Below are 24,000 nucleotides of genomic sequence, written 5' to 3'. Positions count from 1 at the left end.
AGGGGCTAAACCAGTGTTTCATCTCAAGGCCCCACCTTGACCATCTCCACAGATCATTAATGCCTGAGCCCATTGCTGAAAATTGCTCCCAGAGATTGATAAGTGTAAAAGTGGCTGCTCGTGGCAGATAGGTCAGTAATCAGAGGACACAGATTTTAGTTAATTGACAATAAAAACTGGAGGGGAGATGAGGAGAATTTGATGATACACAGCATGTTGTTATGATCAGGAATGCACTGCCTGACAGGGTTGGTGGAGCAGATTCAATATTAACTTTCAAAAGGAAATTGAATCTACACTATCCAGGATGGAATGTTGCCTCCTTGGTGCTCGGGTCAAGGATGTTTCTGGGCAGCAGCAGGACATTCTGAAGGTTGAGGGTGAAAAGTCAGAGGTTGTGGTACACATTGGTACCAACGACATAAGTAGAAAGAGGGATGAGGTCCTGCAACAAGTATTTAGGGAGCTAGGTAGCAGATTAAAAAGCAGGACCTCAAAGGTTGTGATCTCTGGATTACTGCCAGTGCCACGTGCTAGTGAGTATAGGAATAGGAGGATAGAGCAGATGAATGCGTGGCTGAGGAGGTGGTGCAGGAGGGAAGGCTTTAGTTTCCTGGATCACTGGCTCTGTTTCTGGCAAAGGTGAGACCTGTACAAGTTGGAGGGGTTGCACTTGAACCAGAACAGGACCAACATCCTGGCAGGGAGGTTTGATCATGCTGTTGGGGGTGGGGGGGAGTAAACTAATTTGGCAGGGGGGTGGGATACAGAGTGGAGGTACAGTAAAGGGTGATGCACAGTCAAATATAAAAGAGAAGATGAGTCAGTCTGGAAGGCAGAGCAAATATAGATACAAGTGAAAAATGCAAGGCTGGATTGCATTTATTTTAAGGAGTCTTACTCGTAAGGCAGATGAACTGAGGGCATTAATTAGCACATGGCATTATGATATTATTGCTATCACAGATACATGGTTGAGAGAGGGGCAGGACTGGCAACTCAATATTCCAGGGTATAGAACCTTCAGGCATGACGGGGAAGGGGTAAAAGAGGAGGTGGCATTGCACTGTTGATCAAGGAGTCATTCACTGCAGTAAGGAGGGATGATATCTTAGAAGGTTCCTCAAATGAGGCCATATGGGTAGAACTTAAAAAAAAAGGGGGCAATCACTTGGCTGGGAGTGTACTACAGGCCCCCAAACAGTCAGGGAGAGATAGAGGAGCAGATATGTAAGCAAATCTCAGAGAGGTGTAAAAATAATAGGGTAATAATGGTAGGGGATTTCAACTTCCCCAATATCAACTAGGATAGTCTTAGTGCAAAAGGCTTAAAGGGGGAAGAATTCTTAAAATGCATACAGGCGAGCTTTTATGTGCCCGGACGTAGATAGTCCTACAAGAGAAGGGGCAGTACTGGACCTAATCCTAGGGAATGAAGCCAGACAAGTGGTAGAAGTGTCAGTGGGGGATCATTTCGGAGATAGTGACCATAACTCTGTAAGATTTAAGGTAGTTACTGAAAAGGACAAAGATGGACCGAAAATAAAGGTACTGAACTGGGAGAAGGCCAATTTTAAGATGATAAAACAAGATCTGGCCAAAGTGGACTGGGAGCAGCTACTTGTAGGAAAGTCAACATCGGATCAGTGGGAGTCATTCAAAAAGGAAATAACGAGAGTTCAGAGCCAAAATGTACCCATGAAGGTGAAGGGTAGGACCAACAACTCCAAGGAACCCTGGATGTCAAGGGATATAGAGGATTGGATCAGTGAAAAAAAGGAGGCTTATGGCAGATTCAGAGTGCTGAAAACAGCGGAGGCACTAGAGGAGTATAGAAAATGTAGGGGGGTACTAAAAAAGTAATTAGGAGAGCGAAGCGGGGTCATGAAAAAACATTGATGGACAAGATAAAGAAAAATCCTGAGGCGTTTTATAAGTATATTAAGGGCAAGAGGATAACCAGGGAAAGACTAGGGCCCATTAGGCACCAAAGTGGCAATCTGTGTGTGGAGCCGGAGGTCAAAGGTGAGGTTTTAAATGATTACTTTTCATCTGTGTTCACTATGGAGAAGGACGATGTAGGTGTAGAGATCAGGGAGGGGATCGTGATATACTTGAGCGTATTCGCATTGAAAGGGAGGAAGTATTATAGCGGACTTAAAAGTGATAAATCCCCAGGCCCAGATGAGATGTATCCCAGGCTGTTATGTGAGGCAAGGGAGGAGATAGCAGGGGCCCTGACACAAATTTTCAAATCCTCTCTGGCCGCAGGAGAGGTACCAGAGGATTAGAGGACAGTGAATGTGGTTACATTATTCAAAAGGGGTAGCAGAGATAAACCAGCTAATTATAGGCCACTGAGTCTTTACTGGGCCTGGGAAAGTATTGGAAAAAATTCTGAGGGACAGGATTAATCTCCACTTGGAGAGGTAGGGATTAATCAGGAATAGTCAGCATGGCTTTGTCAGGGGTAGATCGTGTCTGACTAACTTGATTGAATTTTTTGAGGCGGTGACGAAATGTGTAGATGAGGGTAAAGCAGTTGATTTAGTCTATATGAACTTCAGTAAGGCTTTTGATAAGGTCCCGAATGGGAGATTGGGATCCAAGGCAATTTGGCAAATTGGATCCAAAATTGGCTGAGTGGCAGGAGGCAGAGGGTAATGGTCGAGTGTTGTTTTTGCGAGTCGAAGCCTGTGACCGGTGGTGTACCGCAGGGATTGGTGCTGGGACCCTTGCTGTTTGTTGTGTACATTAATGATTTAGACATGAATATAGGAGGTATGATCAGTAAGTTCGCAGATGGCATGAAAATTCGTGTCGTCAATAGTGAGGGGGAAAGCCTTAGATTAGAGAATGATATCGATGGGCTGGTCAGCTGGGCAGAGCTGTGGCAGTGAAAAGTGTGAGGTGATGTATTTTAGGAGGGCTAACAAGGCAAGGGAATATACAATGGATGGTAGGACCCTAGGAAGTACAGATGGTCAGAGTGACCTTGGTGTACTTGTCCATAGATCACTGAAGGCAGCAGCAGAGGTAGATAAGATGGTTCGGAAAGCATATGGGATACTTGCCTTTATTCGCCGAGGCATAGAATATAAGAGCAGGGAGGTTATGATAGAGCTGTAAAAAATGCTAGTTAGGCCACTGGAGCTGGAGTACTGTGTACAGTTCTGGGCACCACACTTTCGGAAGGATGTAATTGCACTTGAGAGGGTGTAGAGGAGATTCACCAGGATGTTGCCTGGGCTAGAGCATTTCAGCAATGAAGAGAGACTGAAAAGGCTAGTGTTGTTTTCCTTAGAGCAGGGAAGACTGAGGAGAGATATGATTGAGGTATACAAAATTATGAGGGACATTGATAGGTTAGATAGGAAGAAACTTTTTCCCTTACCAGAGGGGCCAATAACCAGGGAGCATAGATTTAAGGTAAGGTGCAAAAGGTTTAGAAGGGACTTGAGGAAAACATTTTTCACGCGGAGGATGGTTGGAGTCTGGAACACACTGCCTGAAGGGGTGGTAGAGGCAGGAACCCTCACAACAATTAAGAAGTATTTAGATGAGCATTTGAAACGCCACAGTATACAAGGCTACGGGCCAAGTGCTGGGAAATGGTATTAGAATAGTTAGGTGCTTGATGGCCAGCACAGACACGATGGGCTGAAGGGCCTGTTTCTGTGCTGTATAACTCTATGACTCTATGACTTGTTGCCTCTTTCTGTGCTGTATCATTCTATGATTGTATAAACAGTGGCGATTGCTGTTGCGATTATTGCAGCTTGTTTTAATCTAATTCCCTTAAACTACAGCTCGTGTTGCTCTGAATGGAACAATGGAGAACGGGGAACCGGAGACAGAGACTGATTGGGATCAGGACCTTGAAAAACGTAGTGCATTTGGGAGAGGAACTTGTTCTGACGGTTGGTTTTATCTTGGTTATTGTTACAAGTTCAACTCCATGAAAAAGTCTTGGATAGATGCTGAGGTAAGTCTCTGAAGTCTCCACTGTAAGTTATTGGGTTTGTTCCTCAGTGTTTCTAAATGTGACCAGACACAGAGAATGAAAGAACCTTCTTGTTTGTATCTGGACAGTTCTGATTGACTCAGTGTGTTCCATCACCTGGGTAACATGGTCTACAATGTATTCTACGTTAAACACTGAGGACACTGAACTGTGACATTGAATCCTACAGACAAGGGCCCAGGTTCATCCATGGACTGTGGTGAGGGTGTTATAACTGGTCTGAGTGTCTCTGGATTAGAAAAGAGTAAAATCAGCACAACTCCCTGATCCTGATCACCATCCAGTGAAACTTTCTGCAAAATGCATTGTGTTGAAGTTTGTTGGGGAGAGCGGATCCTGCTCTTCAGATCGAACGGGACAAGGTCACTTTAAAGGATTTCCTGTCAGGCTATTGAATGAGCAGATAGTGTAAAAATCCAACACTGTATCTGTTCAGCTAAGTGATTAGACATTTGGAAAACCTGCAAGAAATAATCTGATCTTTGGTTAGTCTTCTTAATAGGAATTTATATTGAATGGTTTCTCCAGGTCACTTTCACTGAATGGGTCACTAAATGGTACAAATTTAAAAGGGGTGCCGGAACAGAATGACCTGGGGATATACATGCACAAATCTTTGAGGTAACAAGACAAAATCCTGGAACTCCCCACAGAACAGCATTGTGGGAGTACCTTCACCACACAGATTGCAGTGGTTTAAGAAGTCACTTCACCACCACATTCTCAAGGGCAATTAGGGATGGGCTATCATGCTGGGTTTGCCAACGATGCCCACATCCCATGAATAAATTAATATCCACAGCTCACTGGGGCAGAGAATTTAAAATTAAAAAAGGCCTTTGTACTCTTCTTTGGCCTTCTTGTCTTGAGAGACAATGGGTAAGTGCCTGGAGGTGGTCAGAGGATTGTGAAGCAGTGCCTGGAGTGGTTAGAAAGGCCAATTCCAGAGTGACAGGCTCTTCCACAGGTGCTGCAGAAAAATTTGTTTGTCGGGGCTGTTACACAGTTGGCTCTCCCCTTGCGCTTCTGTCTTTTTTCCTGCCAACTGCTAAGTCTTTTCGACTCGCCACACTTTAGCCCCGCCTTTATGGCTGCCCGCCAGCTCTGGCGATCACTGGCAGCTGACTCCCACGACTTGTGATCAATGTCACAGGACTTCATGTCACGTTTGCAGACGTCTTTAAAACTGAGACATGGACGGCCGGTGGGTCTGATACCAGTGGCGAGCTCGCTGTACAATGTGTCTTTGGGGATCCTGCCATCTTCCATGCGGCTCACATGGCCAAGCCATCTCAAGCGCCGCTGACTCAGTAGTGTGTATAAGCTGGGGATGTTGGCCGTCTCGTAGACTTCTGCATTGGAGATACGGTCCTGCCACCTGATGCCAAGTATTCTCCAGAGGCAGCGAAGATGGAATGAATTGAGACGTCGCTCTTGGCTGACATACATTGTCCAGGCCTCGCTGCCATAGAGCAAGGTACTGAGGACACAGGCTTGATACACTCAGACTTTTGTGTTCCATGTCAGTGCGCCATTTTCTCACACTCTCGTGGCCAGGCTGGACATAGCAGTGGAAGCCTTTCCCATGCGCTTGATGATTTCTGCATCTCGGGACAGGTTACTGGTGATAGTTGAGCCTGGGTAGGTGAACTCTTGAACCACTTCCAGAGCGTGGTCGCCAATATTGATGGATGGAGCATTTCTGACGTCCTGTCCCATGATGTTCATTTTCTTGAGGCTGATGGTTAGGCCAAATTCATTGCAGGCAGCCGCAAACCTGTCGATGAGACTCTGCAGACACTCTTCAGTGTGAGATATTAAAGCAGCATCGTCAGCAAAGAGGAGTTCCCTGATGAGGACTTTCCGTACTTTGGACTTCGCTCTTAGACGGGCAAGGTTGAACAACCTGCCCCCTGATCTTGTGTGGAGGAAAATTCCTTCTTCTGTGGACTTGTACGCATGTGAGAGCAGCAGGGAGAAAAAAATCCCAAAAAGTGTGGGTGCGAGAACACAGCCCTGTTTCACGCCACTCAGGATAGGAAAGGGGTCTGATGAAGTGCCGCAATGTTGAATTGTACCTTTCATTTTGTCATGGAATGAGGTGATGATACTTAGTAGCTTTGGTGGACATCCAATCTTTTCTAGTAGTCTGAAGAGACCACGTCTGCTGACGAGGTCAAAGGCTTTGGTGAGATCAATGAAAACAATGTAGAGCAGCACCTGTTGTTCGCGGCATTTCTCCTGTATCTGACAAAGGGAGAACAGCATGTCAATGGTCGATCTCTCTGCTCGAAAGCCACACTGTGCCTCAGGGTAGACGCGCTCGGCCAGCTTCTGGAGCCTGTTTAAAGCGACTTGAGCAAAGACTTTCCCCACTATGCTGAGCAGGGAGATTCCACAGTAGTTGTTGCAGTCACCGCGGTCACCTTTGTTTTTAAAGAGGGTGATGATATTGGCATCGCGCATGTCCTGAGGTACTGCTCCCTCGTCCCAGCACAGGCAAAGCAGTTCATGTAGTGCTGAGAGTATAGCAGGCTTGGCACTCTTGATTATTGCAGGGGCAATGCTGTCCTTCCCAGGGGCTTTTCCGCTGGCTAGAGAATCAATGGCATCACTGAGTTCCAATTTTGTTGCCTGTACGTCCAGCTCATCCATGACTGGTAGAGGCTGGGCTGCATTGAGGGCAGTCTCAGTGACAACATTCTCCCTGGAGTACAGTTCTCGGTAGTGCTCAACCCAGCGGTCCATTTGCTTGCGTTGGTCAGTGATTATGTCCCCTGATTTAGATTTGAGGGGGGCGATCTTCTTGATGGTTGGCCCAAAAGCTCTCTTAATGCCATCATACATTCCTCTGATGTTTCCGGTGTCTGAGGCCAGCTGAATATGATTGCATAGGTGTTGCCAGTAGTCAGTTGCGCAGCGCCTGGCTGTTCTTTGTGCAGTGCTTCTGGCTGCTTTAAGTGCTAAGGATGTTAACTCGCTGCAGGCTTTCTTGTAGCTCAACAGTGCAATGCTCTTAGCGGCTATGACAGGTTCCAGCTCTTCAGTATGAGATTGAAACCAGTCTGCATTTCTCTTCGCACGTTTGCCGTAGGTGGTCAAAGCTGACTCATAGATGGCGTCTCTGATGTGGGCCCACTTGGTCTCAGCCTCCCCTGTGGGAGTGTTTTGAAGGGCTGTTACAAGTGAATTTAGAAATCTTTGTAACAGCTGTGGATGAGAAATTCTGCTCGTGTTGATGCGCTGGGTGGCTCTTCTGCTTGGAATGATGCAACTTCTTTGGTCTGAATCTAACCTTGCTGCACACCAGGGAGTGGTCGGTGTCGCAGTCCGCACTGTAGAAGCTGTATGTGATTTGAACACTGTTTAAGGAGGCTCGCCTTGTGACGATGAGGTCTAGCTGGTTCCAACGACGCGATCTTGGGTGCCTCCATGAAACCTGGTGACAGGGTTTAGTGAGAAAGAGCGAGTTGGTGTTGCAGAGGTTATGATACGTACACAACTCAAGCAGTCTCTGCCCATTCTCATTTATCCTTCCAACGCCATAGCGCCCAAAGCAGGAGGGCCATGAGTCATGGTCAGCCCCAACCCTGGCATTGAAGTCCCCCAGCAATACTACAACAGTCTGAAAGGGTTAATCTTGAGAGCGTGTAAAGAATACTGCCAGCCATGATGATGTAAGAGATCATGTGGGAGACTCGAGAACCAATACAGCATGGCTTTTGAAGGAGACACACAGGCTAGAGTGGAGTGTATATAGCTTCTACTAAACAAATATTAATGTTAAAATACTAAAATCTAAGAACTTCTCTGTCTGGATTCAATACGGTGGCAGCATACAGCAAATAGCTGAAAAGAGGAAAAAAAAACTGCAGGCCTTCAGAGGCTGAGAAAAGCTCCATAGAACAGAAGTATGGCTGCCTACTGATCAAATCCATTGATTGGGTGAGTTCTACTGTCACAGTTGAGAAATCATGGTAAAGAGCTTTTGAAGAGCTTAATGTAATTTTCTGAAGCCACCAAGGTTGAAAAAAAAGGGGAAAACCCAATCCTTCACTTGGGCTGAGCACCAGGGTGAAGAGCAAGAAACTCCCAATAAGCGTGCAAACTGCTGAAAAGCGCAGGAAACCCCGAAACACAGCAGGGAGATTCCATTAACACAGCAAAGCCCAAAAAAGAGAAACTAAGTACCTGCAGTTCTCAAAGAAAGGGGAAAGCCCTAGAACAGTCCATTAAAACAGCAGGGAGCTCTCAGACAGCTGATTCAACTCCATTAGGAAAACTGAATATACATTCAAAGTGAAATGCTCAAGCAAAGGGAAAAACCCTAAAACAGCCTATTAAAAACAGCAAAGCACCTGCTGCACTCCATTAAAGCAAGCTCACCAGAAAAAAAGAGTTTCTTAAAGGGGAACACTAAAAAAGTCCATAAAATAAAGCAACATGGATCAAAAGTTGGGAATGCCAGAGAGTTTCAAAAGGCAAGAGGAACCCAATCAGATTCAAAACTGGGTATTCTGGAGAAAAAGGCTCCTCAGATGCAGAATTGCATCTAAATTGGACAGGAAGTCTGAAGCAGAGCAAATGAATGCACTGTTATAATCAAATCAATTGCTGCTTTGGCTGATTGGAAAATAGCAAGACAATGTCTTCACGAAACATCTGCCAAATTCAACGAGGTTTTACTCCTTTTGACTCCTATTTCAACTTGTGGGGTAATAAGATTTCAGAAAGAGCAAAATTCAGAAAAAGGGTCCAGAAACTGAGCCAAGCAGTCGATTCTTTTATCAATGACCTTTACAAGCTTGCAGAGGCATTTGAATGTGGAAACCTTTAAAATAAATTGATAAGACATCATATTGTTGTGGGTGTTGCTGATGAATCCAGATCAGATCTTTTACAGTCTAAAGAAGATCCCCCACCACCACCATCTCCACCCTGGAACAAAGCCATTCAGCTGATGAGGCAAGCCGATGACAGGAAGAACAACAGGGCAATCAGACGCATATATGTCCATGCAAACTAGGAACAGGAGTAGGCTATTCAGCCCCTCAAGCCTGCTCTGCCATTCTATAAGATCATGGCTGATTTTTTGTGGACACAACTCCACTTTCCTGCCTACCCTCGATACCCTTTGACTCCCTTGTTTGTGAAGAATCTGTCTACCTCTGCCTTAAAAACATTCAATGACCCTGCCTCCACCACTCTGTAGGAAAGAGAGTTCCACAGACTCATGACCCTCTGACAGAAAGCATTTCTCCTCATCTCTGTCTTAAATGGGAGACCCCTTATTTTTAAACTGTGTCTCCTAGTTTTAGTCTCTCCCACGAGGGGAAATGTCCTTTCAACATCCACCCTGTCAAGTCTCCTCAGCATTTTGAATTTGGAAAGCAGGGACTGGTTGGGTAAGGTCTGTAATGTCCCAGAGACTGGTGGATCATATCAAACAGCATGTTCCTTCTGCTGTTCACAATGGACAAGGTTCAGACCGTACCCACCAGCCCGTGCCTGCAAAACTTAAAACACAGTGTCCAACATTAGATGTGATTCCGCAATTGGACAACATTTGCTAAATAATCCTCAGTGTGCTAAGAATTACACTGACAACTAATTTAAGATTGTCAGTCCGGCTTGCAGTGTGGTGCATTTGCATGTACTGGAGGCTGCATATATTAATACCCAGGCCCTGTTCTTTTCAGACAGAAAGAGCATGTACATACATAGCTCCTGTTTCAGCGAAACAAAATAAGTGACAGCTAATATAATGTAATAAAAACAAGAAATGCTGGAAATACTCAGCAGGTCTGGCAGCAACTGTGGTGAGAGAAGCAGAGTTAATGTTTCAGGTCAGTGATCCTTCTTCAGAACAGCAAATATTAGAAATGTAAAAGGTTATAAGCAAGTAAAGCAGGGGTGGGGCAAGAGATATCAAAGGAGAAGGTGTAGATAGGATAAAGTCACAGAATAGCTGACCAGAAGGTCGTGGAGCAAAGGCAAACAATATGTTAATGGTGTGTTGAAAGACTAAGCATTCGTACAGCCGCAAGTACAAACATGAAAAAAAGTGGGTAAGCAAACTGAACAAACTAAGATGAAATAAAATAAAATAAACACAAAGAAATATATAAAAATAGGAAAAAGAAAAAATAACTAAAAATAAAAGTAAAATGGGGGGCCCGTCATGCTCTGAAATTATTGAACTCAATGTTCAGTCCGGCAGGCTGTAGTGTGCCTAATCGGTAAATGAGATGCTGTTCCTCGAGCTTGCGTTGGAACACTGCAGCAAGCCCAGGACAAAGATGTTGGAATAGTGTAGGTCAGATGGTTTCACAGGTCGGTGCAACATCGAGGGCCGAAGGGCCTGTACTGCGCTGTAATGTTCTATGTGAGCATGAGAGTAGGGGGGAGTGTTGAAATGGCAAGCAACCGGAAGCTCGGGGTCCTGCTTGTGGACTGAGTGGAAGTGTTCCGCAAAGCGGTCACCCAGTCTGTGTTTGGTCTCCCTAATGTAGAGGAGACCACATTGTGAGTAGCGAATACAGTATACTACATTGAAAGAAGTACAAGTAAATTGCTGCTTCACCTGAAAGGAGTGTTTGGGGCCTGGGATAGTGAGAGCCAATCGCTGGTTCACTCCTCAGGGCAATGCCTTGACCAATCAGAGTCAAGCTGCCTGGTTTAAATTTCAAGCAAAGCTGGGGAGTGAACGGTCAGTCACCATAAACTGTGCATTCTCCATGGCAACGCCTCTACCAATCAGAATCCACTTGCCAACTAATCAGCACTCTCTTCTCATACAGTATAAATTTGTTGTTTCCCTTATACTGGTATTCTTTCAAATTGTCCTGATGAGTGCAAGATGAAAAGCTTCAACAAAATATCTCTGTTTTCAGCAATAATTATTTTATTTTCGAACCATGGGCCTGCGTTATGACCAGGTGTGAAAGCTGTGTAGGGGTCTTTTAGTGTCTTCACCTGGTCTTACTGTAACAGGGTTTAATTTTAAACACACTGTGTTTTGAGCTGCACCTTTGTGAATCCTTTTTCGCAGCTTTCCAATTATAAGGCAAAGAAACAAGCACACCAGGTTTTCTTTAGGTCTAAAAAAGAAAAGTGAAATTTATTAAACCTTAAACTTAAGCTCTAATGAGGTTAATTCCCACAGATACACGCCGCATCCCGCGCTAGCGTGCATACACGATACTCACATGCAAATAGAGACAGAAAAGAGCAGGTGAAAAATAAAATAGAGAGGTTTAGGACAGTATCAGAAGAGGGTTTCTTGTTACTGTTTCAGTGTTTCCAGCTTGCCGTAGAGTCATTGATTGTAGACCCCTCTTACTTTTCACTGGGGCCCAGTATTCTTCTTAAACCTTGTTTATGTAGGAGACTTTTTTCTCTTGAGTTTATGTGTCTTCAATGGTTCTTCCATTCCATGAGAAAGAAATGGGAACAGACAGGAGAGAGGTATTCTCAGTCCAGGAGCAAACATCCTTCTGATTTCAAATTCCTTGTTGGACGTTCAAATTCAAAAAACTCCAACAGTTAGCCAGCCTTGTGACCAAACCGGTCCGACTACATCTGTTTTTATATTCAGCCATCTTAGCAGTTAGCTTGGAATGCTTGCCTTTCCACCTTCAATGTCTGGCAATCAAAAGTCCATTGTGGATTAAATTGGAAATGGGAATATCCCCATTGTTCTTTCAGGTACTGCCTGTCGATATGCGAATGTCTCTCTCCTACCAAAGTCTCCAATTGTTTTTAAAGCAAGTTCTTACTTCACCAACAACTGTTTAAAATCAATGTTCATGTGGCGAAATTAATTTTCCTCATTCTTGGCAGGTGGGGGGCTTGCCTGACAGCCTGTCTGAAACTTGTTTTCAGATTTTTGCTTTTGCACAGAGCTGTTAATTATTCTGCCATTAACAGTCTCTCTGGACTAATGCTTTGTCTTTTAATACAACCAGTCTTGCCGTTGTTCCATGACATCTTTGTCATTTAATGTCTCCTGCCCTCTGCCCTATCCCATACCTTCCCTTTTTTTTTATTCATTCATGGGATGTGGGCATCACTGGCTATGCCAGCATTTATTGTCCATCCCTAATTGCCCTTGAGAAGGTGGTGGTGAGCTGCCTTCTTGAACCGCTGCATTCCATGTGAGGTAGGTACACCCACAGTGCTGTTAGGAAGGAAGTTCCAGGATTTTGGCCCAGCGACAGTGAAGGAACGGTGATATAGTTCCAAGTCAGGATGGTGTGTGATTTGGATGGGAACTTGCAGATGGGGATGTCCCCATGCATCTGCTGCTCTTGTCCTTCGAGGTGGTAAAGGTTGCGGGTTTGGAAGGTGCTGTCTAAGGGGCCTTGGTGCATAGCTGCAGTGCATCTTGTAGATGGTACACACTGCTGCCACTGTACGTCAGTGTTGGAAGGAGTGAATGTTTGTGAATGGTGTGCCAATCAAGTGGGCTGCTTTGTTCTGGATGGCATCGAACATCTTGAGTGTTGTTGGAGCTGCACCCATCCAGGCAAGTGGAGAGTATTCCATCACACTCCTGACTTGTGCCTTGTAGATGGTGGACAGGCTTTGGGGAGTCAGGAAGTGAGTTACTTGCCGCAGGATTCCTAGACTCGGACCTGTTCTTGTAGCCATGGTATTTATATGGCTACTCCAGTTCAGTTTCTAGTCAAAGGTAGCCCCTAGGATATTGATAGTGGGGGATTCAGCGATGGTAATGCCATTGAATGTCAAGGGGAGATGGTTAGATTCTCTCTTGTTGGAGATAGTCATTGCCTGGCACTTGTGTAGCGCAAAGGTTACTTGCCAGTTATCAGCCCAAGCCTGGCTATTGTCCAGGTCTTGCTGCATTTCTACACAGACTGCTTCAGTGTTTGAGGAGTCGCAAATGATGCTGAACATTGTGCAATCATCAGCAAACATCCCCACTTCTGACCTTATGATTGAAGGAAGGTCATTGATGAAGCAGCTGAAGATGGTTGGGCCTAGGACACTATCCTGAGGAACTCCTGCAGTGATGTCCTGGAGGTCAGATGATTGACCTCCAACAACCACAACCGTCTTCCTTTGCGCTAGGTATGACTCCAACCAGCAGAGAGTTTTCCACTGATTCCCATTGACAACAGTTTTTCTAGGCTTCTTGATGCCATACTCGGTCAAATGCTGCCTTGATGTCAAGATCTCACCTCGACTCTTCAGTTCAGCACTTTTTTCCATGTTTGAACCAAGACTGTAATGAGGTCAGGAGTTGAATGGCCCTGGCGGAACCCAAACTGAGCATCACTGAGCAGGTTATTGCTAAGCAAGTGCTGCTTGATGGCACGGTTGATGACACCTTCCATCACTTTACTGATGATTGAGAGTAGACTGATGGGGCGATAATTGGCCGGGTTGGACTTGTCCTGCTTTTTGTATACAGGACATTTTGTTCTTCTTCCCCCTCCTCCTTTTCACTTGTTCAAAGCCTATTACATTTCTAACCTTTGCCAGTTCTGATGAAAGGTCACAGACCTGGAACGTTAACTGTTTCTCTGTCACAGGTGCTGCCAGACCTCCTGAGTATTTCCAGCATTTTTAGCTTTTATTCCAGTGTTTTGTTTGCTTTTTTTATGGCCTTAACCAATGTTGCTACTATAGTGTTTTGAATATCTATACTTGCGGATCTCACTCTTCCTCCACCCCATCTTGGCACATATTTTCTAAGGAGTATGCGGTGAACATATTTTTCCTACCAAAATGCGCAACCTCGCACATGTCTATATTGATATTAGTTTGGCAATTACACACTCATTCTTCAAGTTTATTCATGTCTTCCACTATTTTGTTGCAGTCCTTTTCTGTATTAATTATACCCCCTAATTTGGTGTCAGCTGCAAATTTTGTAATTGTACTTCCAATTCCCAAGTCCAGATTGTTTATGCTAAAGATGAAGAACAGTGCTTCCAGAAGGCATGCTTATAGAACAACAATTCCCCACTTTTCCCAGTGTGAGTAACTAATTTTAACCCCTACACTGTTTTGTGTTGTAGCCAGCTTGATATGGATAGGGAATTGCTTAGGAGTTAGGAGACAGAGACTAGGGATAATGGGTGTGTACTCAAATTAGCAGGATGTGACTGATATTGTCCACAGGGATCTCTGCAGGGTCTCCGTTAATTCCATATACTATCATTTTTGTTATTAATCTCTTATGTAGAATCTTATCGAAAGCCTTCTGGAAGTCCATAGAAAGAGCATCCACAGGCACTTTATTATCTATCATGTTAGTTACCTCCTCAAAAAATTCAACTGCGTTCCTTCGACATGTTTTATCCTTTACAAATCCATGCCTGTTCTCTCTGAAAAGTTCATTTTGTCCATGTGCTTAGTCATCTCTACCTAATAAATGATAATCCACTAACATAACACATCTCTGCCCCATTCAGCTTATCTCTTGCTGAAACTCATCCCTAACTTTGTTAACTCGAGAATTGACCATTCCAATGTTCTCCAGGCCAGCATTTTCACATTGCACCCTCTCTAAAATTGAGCTGATCCAAAACTCTGCTGCCCAAAACTGAACTGAAGTGTCAATTATGGCTCAGTTGTATTATCTGTTTGTTCAGTGCACTGCCACCTTCGTTAGTCTAGCTAAAGATATTCTTTAGTCTGGATGAGTTAAAACATTACCCTTTATTACATTATAACTATTTACACTTCACACCAGTCTGTGTGACTCCTCCAAAGCCACACAGCATTTATCTTTGAGTCTCTCTTAGATATGATCTCTTACATCAACATGGTAGGAGGTATTCGTTACACTCTTTCACATTAACCCATTCCGACCCTTATACTACATCTCTCCCCCAAGTCTTTATCGAAATATACATTTACGTACATTCATATTTTATTTACATACGACCCAATCTCCCCCCAAGTCTCTGACATCGTAGATTCAATCTGTCAGGAGGCTTCACAACTCTTCCTGATCTTGTTGTCGTCAAATGTGGAAGATGGGTTATCTTTCTCTGATCTCTTATGTCTTGACTTGGGCAGCTTTCATTAAGAGTTATAATAAAAACAAGAAATGCTGGAATCACTCAGCAGGTCTAGCAGCATCTGTGGAAAGGGAAGCAGAGTTAACGTTTCGGATCAGTGACCCTTCTTCTGAACTGGAACATTAAGAGTTCATTAAGAGTTGTAGCATTCAGTGTTTTCTAAATGACTGCATTTGTTGACAATGCTATCAGTAGGTGGCGCTGTTGTGGCACATGCTGCATTTGCGCATGTGCCACTAAAACGTCACAGCTTGCGACTGTAGCAGCTGCCAGGACTAAAGATGGCGCTGCTCAAAGAATCACACACAGGCAACCGAACAAACACGTGGCAGCATACAATGGCCGGAGTGAGAGAGTGGAGTGGGCCGGAGAGAGCAGCGCGGAGGGCGGGGAGAGCAGCGCGGGGGGGGTGGGGCGTGGAGGGCAGCGGCAGCGGAGGTGGGGAAGTGGGTGCGGTCGGAAGAGCAGGGGTGGGAGGGAGAGGGGGAGAGCTGGGGGAAGGAGGGGGGGGGGGGGGAGGGGGGGGGGAGACCTGGGAGAAGGAACGGGGGAGAGCTGGGGGAAGGAGGGGGGGAGAGCTGGGGGAAGGTGGGAGAGCTGGGGGAAGGGGGAGCAGCGGAGTGGAAGAGGAGTGCGTTTTTCTGTGCATGCTCCATAAACACAACAGCAAAAGACTTACCGGCCGGTCCCCATGCCCAGCGACACCAAGGTCTTCGGCTGCTCGCTCCCTGCGGCTCTCTATGGCCTCTCGCTTCCGGCCTTCTCCATCCAGCCGTTCCCTCCAGCTGCGGATCCCCAATCCAGTTTCTTTCTCCCCTACTCTTCAGCAGTACTTGAGGAATTGCAACTGTCTGGTCCCTGCCTTTTGCATGCTCCCTCTCCCCACCCCTCCCTGCTCTCCCCACCCCTCCCCCCGGTCCCTCTTCACCCACCCCTCCCTCTCCCTATTCACCCACCCCTCCCTCTCCCTATTCACCCACCCCTCCCTCTTCACTCACCCCTCCCTCCCCCTCTTCACCCACCCCTCCCTCTGCCCCCCTACCTCCAGCCCTCTACCTCCACCCCTCCCTCCACCCCCCTACCTCCACGCCTCCACCACAGTTGAATATCTGAAGTGCTGTTGCAAAGTCGGGGAAATAGCATGCAAAACAAAACCTCAACAATTCTGGGTTTAATTATTGAGAAGTTTTATTAAGTTCATGAAGCGTCCGAGGAACTGCTGTGCATGGATACATGAGTGTTGTGTCTCCAGCATTCCCGTGAGACAGACAGGCCGAGTCTCTGCTATGCACAGCTAAAGAGATTGTTCCTGTGGAGCCTTGTGGTGAATAAACGCTTGGCTCTCTATTCCACTACTGTATTGTCCATGTGAAGAAGGCAAAGTCACAAGAGTCTGAGCTCAGTCTATTCTTGGTGAATGTTCCCCAAGCGCATCCCAATGTGCATTCCCAATTCATCCATAAATGCAATGTTCCTTTCCACATCGTGACAAGCTCCGCAGCATGATCCAGTTGCCTTCGTTGCTTGAATGCTGACCTTAAGTCTCAAGGATTGTTTTCTCGACGGCATGTTTTACATGAAAAGAAATAAAGCAAATCAGAGTCAGAGCTTGCCTCCCTCCATCCACTGAAATTACTGTTGTGCACACCTTTTTAAGTTCTGCAGTGAAGGCACCAATTGATAACGTCGCCAATGAAGCACTTATTACCCACCTCAGATGCAGGAATCAGCACATCATTGTGTCCTCTCCTGCACTGCCTCCTTTGCTTGAATGCCGTCCTTAAATCTCAAGGATTGTTTTCTCAAGGGCACGTTTTACATGAAAAGAAATAAGGAAAGAACATCAGTGTCAGAGCTTCCCTCCCTCCAATGAACTTACTGTTGAGCATGCTTTATGTGCTGCAGTAAACGCATGTACTGATAACACTGCCAATGAATCACTTAGTACCCACCTCAGCTGTAGGAGTCAGGATGATGTAACTGCTCCTATCTCGTGATGGTTCAATGCTGCTCTCAGGGAAAACATGAATGATGTGAGGGTGCTGGAAAAAGAAGCACATTTCTATTGGACTATGAACATAAAGCAGGCCATTTAGCCCAGCTGTTCCCTGCTAGTGGTTATGCTACTCGTGCGCCTTCCCATACACTCCCATTTAATCCTGCCTACTACTATCAGCATCACCCATCTCTTTCACTCTTACCTACCTTTGCCTTCAAGCAACATTGGGGATGGAGAACGGTGTGGCTGCACTCCCACCTCACCAGTTGTGGACGCAGCAAGAGCATTCACATTCGTGCTACCACTGGACACGGCATGCTTGTTTCTTTTAGTGCTCAGTCTCTTCTTGCTGAATGTTCCCCAAGTGCTTGACCCCTTTGGACGCCCTCTCTGCTTGACAGGCAGCAGCTGGCAATTGCGGAGTCTCACAAGGCTCTGCATGGTTGTTTCAAGGGCGGATGGGGAAACAGGTGGCTGTGTGTCCATGTGCACAGCTCGGATGGGTGCAGGAACAGGTGGCTGTGTGTCCATGTGCACTGCTCTGATGGGTGCAGGAACAGGTGGCTGTGTGTCCATATGCACTGCTCGGGTGGGTGCAGGAACAGCTGGCTGTGTGTCCACATGCACTGCTCGGATGGGTGCAGGAACAGGTGGCTGTGTGTCCATGTGCACTGCTCTGATGGGTGCAGGAACAGGTGACTGTGTGTCCACATGCACTGCTCGGATGGGTGCAGGAACAGATGGCTGTGTGTCCACGTGCACTGCTCTGATGGGTGCAGGAACAGGTGGCTGTGCGTCCATGTGCACTGCTCGGATGGGTGCAGGAACAGGTGACTGTGTGTCCACGTGCACTGCTCTGATGGGTGCAGGAACAGGTGGCTGTATGTGCACGTGCACTGCTCTGATGGGTGCAGGAACAGGTGGCTGTGGGTCCAGGTGCACTGCTCTGATGGGTGCAGGAACAGGTGACTGTGTGTCCATATGCACTGCTCTGATTGGTGCAAGAACAGGTGGCTGTATGTCCCCGTGCACTGCTCTGATGGGTGCAGGAACAGCTGGCTGTGTGTCCATGTGCACTGCTCGGATGGGTGCAGGAACAGCTGGCTGTGTGTCCACGTGCACTGCTCTGATGGGTGCAGGAACAGCTGGCTGTGTGTCCACATGCACTGCTCGGATGGGTGCAGGAACAGCTGGCTGTGTGTCCACATGCACTGCTCGGATGGGTGCAGGAACAGCTGGCTGTGTGTCCATGTGCACTGCTCGGATGGGTGCAGGAACAGCTGGTTGTGTGTCCACACTCACTGCTCGGGTGGGTGCAGGAACAGGTGGCTGTGTGTCCATGTGCACTGCTCTGATGGGTGCAGGAACAGGTAGCTGTGTGTCCATATGCACTGCTCTGATGGGTGCAGGAACAGGTGGCTGTGTGTCCACATGCACTGCTCTGATGGGTGCAGGAACAGGTGGCTGTGTGTCCACGTGCACTGCTCTGATGGGTACAGGAACAGGTGGCTGTGTGTCCATGTGCACTGCTCGGGTGGGTGCAGGAACAGGTGGCTGTGTGTCCATGTGCACTGCACGGGTGGGTGCAGGAACAGGTGGCTGTGTGTCCATGTGCACTGCTCGGGTGGGTGCAGGAACAGGTGGCTGAGTGTCCATGTGCACTGCTCGGCTGGGTGCAGGAACAGCTGGCTGTGTGTCCACATGCACTGCTCGGAAGGGTGCAGGAACAGGTGGCTGTGTGTCCACATGCACTGCTCGGATGGGTGCAGGAACAGGTGGCTGTGTGTCCATGTGCACTGCTCTGATGGGTGCAGGAACAGGTGGCTGTGTGTCCACGTGCACTGCTCTGATGGGTGCAGGAACAGGTGGCTGTGTGTCCATGTGCACTGCTCAGATGGGTGCAGGAACAGGTGGCTGTGTGTCCACGTGCACTGCTCGGATGGGTGCAGGAACAGGTGGCTGTATGTCCACGTGCACTGCTCTGATGGGTGCAGGAACAGGTGGCTGTATGTCCACGTGCACCGCTCTGATGGGTGCAGGAACAGGTGGCTGTATGTCCACGTGCACTGCTCGGATGGGTGCAGGAACAGGTGGCTGTATGTCCACGTGCACTGCTCTGATGGGTGCAGGAACAGGTGGCTGTATGTCCACGTGCACTGCTCGGATGGGTGCAGGAACAGGTGGCTGTGTGTCCACGTGCACTGCTCTGATGGGTGCAGGAACAGGTGGCTGTATGTCCAACTGCACTGCTCTGATGGGTGCAGGAACAGGTGGCTGTGTGTCCACGTGCACTGCTCTGATGGGTGCAGGAACAGGTGGCTGTGTGTCCACGTGCACTGCTCTGATGGGTGCAGGAACAGGTGGCTGTGTGTCCATGTGCACTGCTCTGATGGGTGCAGGAACAGGTGGCTGTGTGTCCATGTGCACTGCTCGGATGGGTGCAGGAACAGGTGGCTGTGTGTCCACGTGCACTGCTCTGATGGGTGCAGGAACAGATGGCTGTGTGTCCACGTGCACTGCTCGGATGGGTGCAGGAACAGGTGGCTGTGTGTCCATGTGCACTGCTCTGATGGGTGCAGGAGCAGGTGGCTGTCTGTCCACGTGCACTGCTCGGATGGGTGCAGGAACAGGTGGCTGTGTGTCCATGTGCACTGCTCTGATGGGTGCAAGAGCAGGTGGCTGTATGTCCACGTGCACTGCTCGGATGGGTGCAGGAACAGGTGGCTGTGTGTCCACGTGCACTGCTCTGATGGGTGCAGGAACAGGTGGCTGTGTGTCCATGTGCACTGCTCGGATGGGTGCAGGAACAGGTGGCTGTGTGTCCACGTGCACTGCTCTGATGGGTGCAGGAACAGGTGGCTGTGTGTCCATGTGCACTGCTCGGATGGGTGCAGGAACAGGTGGCTGTGTGTGCACGTGCACTGCTCGGATCGGTGCAGGAACAGCTGGCTGTGTGTCCACATGCACTGCTCGGATGGGTGCAGGAACAGGTGGCTGTGTGTCCACGTGCACTGCTCTGATGGGTGCAGGAACAGGTGGCTGTGTGTCCATGTGCACTGCTCGGGTGGGTGCAGGAACTGGTGGCTATGTGACCACGTGCACTGCTCGGATGGGTGCAGGAGCTGGTGGCTGTATGTCCACGTGCACTGCTCGGATGGGTGCAGGAACAGGTGGCTGTGTGTCCACGTGCACTGCTCTGATGGGTGCAGGAACAGGTGGCTGTGTGTCCATGTGCACTGCTCGGATGGGTGCAGGAACAGGTGGCTGTGTGTCCACGTGCACTGCTCGGATGGGTGCAGGAACAGCTGGCTGTGTGTCCACATGCACTGCTCGGATGGGTGCAGGAACAGGTGGCTGTGTGTCCACGTGCACTGCTCTGATGGGTGCAGGAACAGGTGGCTGTGTGTCCAGGTGCACTGCTCTGATGGGTGCAGGAACAGGTGACTGTGTGTCCATATGCACTGCTCGGGTGGGTGCAGGAACAGGTGGCTGTATGTCCATGTGCACTGCTCTGCTGGGTGCAGGAACAGGTGGCTGTGTGTCCATGTGCACTGCTCTGATGGGTGCAGGAACAGGTGGCTGTATGTCCATGTGCACTGCTCTGCTGGGTGCAGGAACAGGTGGCTGTGTGTCCATGTGCACTGCTCTGATGGGTGCAGGAACAGGTGACTGTGTGTTCATGTGCACTGCTCTGATGGGTGCAGGAACAGGTGGCTGTATGTCCATGTGCACTGCTCTGCTGGGTGCAGGAACAGGTGGCTGTGTGTCCATGTGCACTGCTCTGATGGGTGCAGGAACAGGTGACTGTGTGTTCATGTGCACTGCTCTGATGGGTGCAGGAACAGGTGGCTGTGTGTCCACGTGCACTGCTCTGATGGGTGCAGGAACAGGTGGCTGTATGTCCACGTGCACTGCTCTGCTGGGTGCAGGAACAGGTGGCTTTGTGTCCATGTGCACTGCTCTGATGGGTGCAGGAACATGTGGCTGTATGTCCATGTGCACTGCTCTGCTGGGTGCAGGAACAGGTGGCTGTGTGTCCATGTGCACTGCTCTGATGGGTGCAGGAACAGGTGACTGTGTGTTCATGTGCACTGCTCTGATGGGTGCAGGAACAGGTGGCTGTATGTCCACGTGCACTGCTCTGCTGGGTGCAGGAACAGGTGGCTTTGTGTCCATGTGCACTGCTCTGATGGGTGCAGGAACATGTGGCTGTATGTCCATGTGCACTGCTCTGCTGGGTGCAGGAACAGGTGGCTGTGTGTCCATGTGCACTGCTCTGATGGGTGCAGGAACAGGTGACTGTGTGTCCACATGCACTGCTCGGATGGGTGCAGGAACAGGTGGCTGTATGTCCATGTGCACTGCTCTGCTGGGTGCAGGAACAGGTGGCTGTGTGTCCATGTGCACTGCTCTGATGGGTGCAGGAACAGGTGACTGTGTGTTCATGTGCACTGCTCTGATGGGTGCAGGAACAGGTGGCTGTGTGTCCACGTGCACTGCTCTGATGGGTGCAGGAACAGGTGGCTGTATGTCCACGTGCACTGCTCTGCTGGGTGCAGGAACAGGTGGCTTTGTGTCCATGTGCACTGCTCTGATGGGTGCAGGAACATGTGGCTGTGTGTCCATGTGCACTGCTCAGATGGGTGCAGGAACAGGTGGCTGTGTGTCCATGTGCACTGCTCGGATGGGTGCAGGAACAGGTGGCTGTGTGTCCATGTGCACTGCTCGGATGGGTGCAGGAACAGGTGGGTGTGTGTCCATGTGCACTGCTCTGATGGGTGCAGGAACAGGTGGCTGTGTGTCCATGTGCACTGCTCGGATGGGTGCAGGAACAGGTGTCTGTGTGTCCAGGTGCACTGCTCGGATGGGTGCAGGAACAGGTGGCTGTGTGTCCATGTGCACTGCTCTGATGGGTGCAGGAACAGGTGGCTGTGCGTCCACATGCACTGCTCGGATGTGTGCAGGAACAGGTGGCTGTGTGTCCACGTGCACTGCTCTGATGGGTGCAGGAACAGGTGGCTGTGTGTCCACGTGCACTGCTCTGATGGGTGCAGGAACAGGTGGCTGTGTGTCCATGTGCACTGCTCAGATGGGTGCAGGAACAGGTGGCTGTGTGTCCATGTGCACTGCTCTGATGGGTGCAGGAACAGGTGGCTGTGTGTCCACGTGCACTGCTCTGATGGGTGCAGGAACAGGTGGCTGTGTGTCCATGTGCACTGCTCTGATGGGTGCAGGAAAAGGTGGCTGTGTGTCCATGTGCACTGCTCAGATGGGTGCAGGAACAGGTGGCTGTGTGTCCATGTGCACTGCTCGGATGGGTGCAGGAACAGGTGGTTGTGTGTCCACATGCACTGCTCGGATGGGTGCAGGAACAGGTGGGTGTGTGTCCAATTGCACTGCTCGGATGGGTGCAGGAACAGGTGGCTGTGTGTCCATGTGCACTGCTCTGATGGGTGCAGGAACAGGTGGCTGTGTGTCCATGTGCACTGCTCGGATGGGTGCAGGAACAGGTGTCTGTGTGTCCAGGTGCACTGCTCTGATGGGTGCAGGAACAGGTGGCTGTATGTCCAGGTGCACTGCTCTGATGGGTGCAGGAACAGGTGGCTGTGTGTCCACGTGCACAGCTCGGATGGGTGCAGGAACAGCTGGCTGTGTGTCCACATGCACTGCTCGGATGGGTGCAGGAACAGGTAGCTGTGTGTCCATGTGCACTGCTCGGATGGGTGCAGGAACAGGTGGCTGTGTGTCCATGTGCACTGCTCTGATGGGTGCAGGAACAGGTGGCTGTGTGTCCATGTGCACTGCTCTGATGGGTGCAGGAACAGGTGGCTGTGTGTCCACGTTCACTGCTCTGATGGGTGCAGGAACAGGTGGCTGTGTGTCCACATGCACTGCTCTGATGGGTGCAGGAACAGGTGGATGTGTGTCCACGTGCACAGCTCGGATGGGTGCAGGAACAGCTGGCTGTGTGTCCACGTGCACTGCTCGGATGGGTGCAGGAACATGTGGCTGTGTGTTCATGTGCACTGCTCTGATGGGTGCAGGAACAGGTGGCTGTGTGTCCATGTGCACTGCTCTGATGGGTGCAGGAACAGGTGGCTGTGTGTCCATGTGCACTGCTCTGATGGGTGCAGGAACAGGTGGCTGTGTGTCCATGTGCTCTGCTCTGATGGGTGCAGGAACAGGTGGCTGTGTGTCCATGTGCACTGCTCTGATGGGTGCAGGAACAGGTGGCTGTGTGTCCACGTGCACTGCTCTGATGGGTGCAGGAACATGTGGCTGTGTGTTCATGTGCACTGCTCTGATGGGTGCAGGAACAGGTGGCTGTGTGTCCATGTGCACTGCTCTGATGGGTGCAGGAACAGGTGGCTGTGTGTCCATGTGCACTGCTCTGATGGGTACAGGAACAGGTGGCTGTGTGTCCATGTGCACTGCTCTGATGGGTGCAGGAACAGGTGGCTGTGTGTCCACGTGCACTGCTCTGATGGGTGCAGGAACATGTGGCTGTGTGTTCATGTGCACTGCTCTGATGGGTGCAGGAACAGGTGGCTGTGTGTCCATGTGCACTGCTCTGATGGGTGCAGGAACAGGTGGCTGTGTGTCCACGTGCACTGCTCTGATGGGTGCAGGAACAGGTGGCTGTGTGTCCACGTGCACTGCTGTGATGGGTGCAGGAACAGGTGGCTGTGTGTCCATGTGCACTGCTCAGATGGGTGCAGGAACAGGTGGCTGTGTGTCCACGTGCACTGCTCTGATGGGTGCAGGAACATGTGGCTGTGTGTTCATGTGCACTGCTCTGATGGGTGCAGGAACAGGTGGCTGTGTGTCCATGTGCACTGCTCTGATGGGTGCAGGAACAGGTGGCTGTGTGTCCACGTGCACTGTTCTGATGGGTGCAGAAACAGGTGGCTGTGTGTCCACGT

The 24,000-nt window shown here is 49.1% G+C and overlaps 1 protein-coding gene across 3 annotated transcripts in view; it reads left to right on the top strand.

Moving 5' to 3' along the window:
* LOC137385016 (lectin-like) overlaps positions 1 to 24,000 on the top strand; it is a 113,270-nt gene that overhangs the window by 55,244 nt on the left and 34,026 nt on the right. For all 3 annotated transcript variants that reach the window (XM_068059754.1, XM_068059752.1, XM_068059753.1), the window contains exon 3: positions 3,810 to 3,985. In XM_068059754.1, coding sequence (XP_067915855.1) covers positions 3,810 to 3,985 — 176 coding nt within the window. The remainder of the gene's footprint in view (positions 1 to 3,809; positions 3,986 to 24,000) is intronic.

This window comes from Heterodontus francisci, chromosome 27 (genome assembly GCF_036365525.1).
Source record: "Heterodontus francisci isolate sHetFra1 chromosome 27, sHetFra1.hap1, whole genome shotgun sequence".
Taxonomy (NCBI): Eukaryota; Metazoa; Chordata; class Chondrichthyes; order Heterodontiformes; family Heterodontidae; genus Heterodontus; species Heterodontus francisci.
The sequence above is the reverse complement of the archived record's forward strand: the minus strand, read 5'-3'. Positions and strand labels throughout refer to the sequence as shown.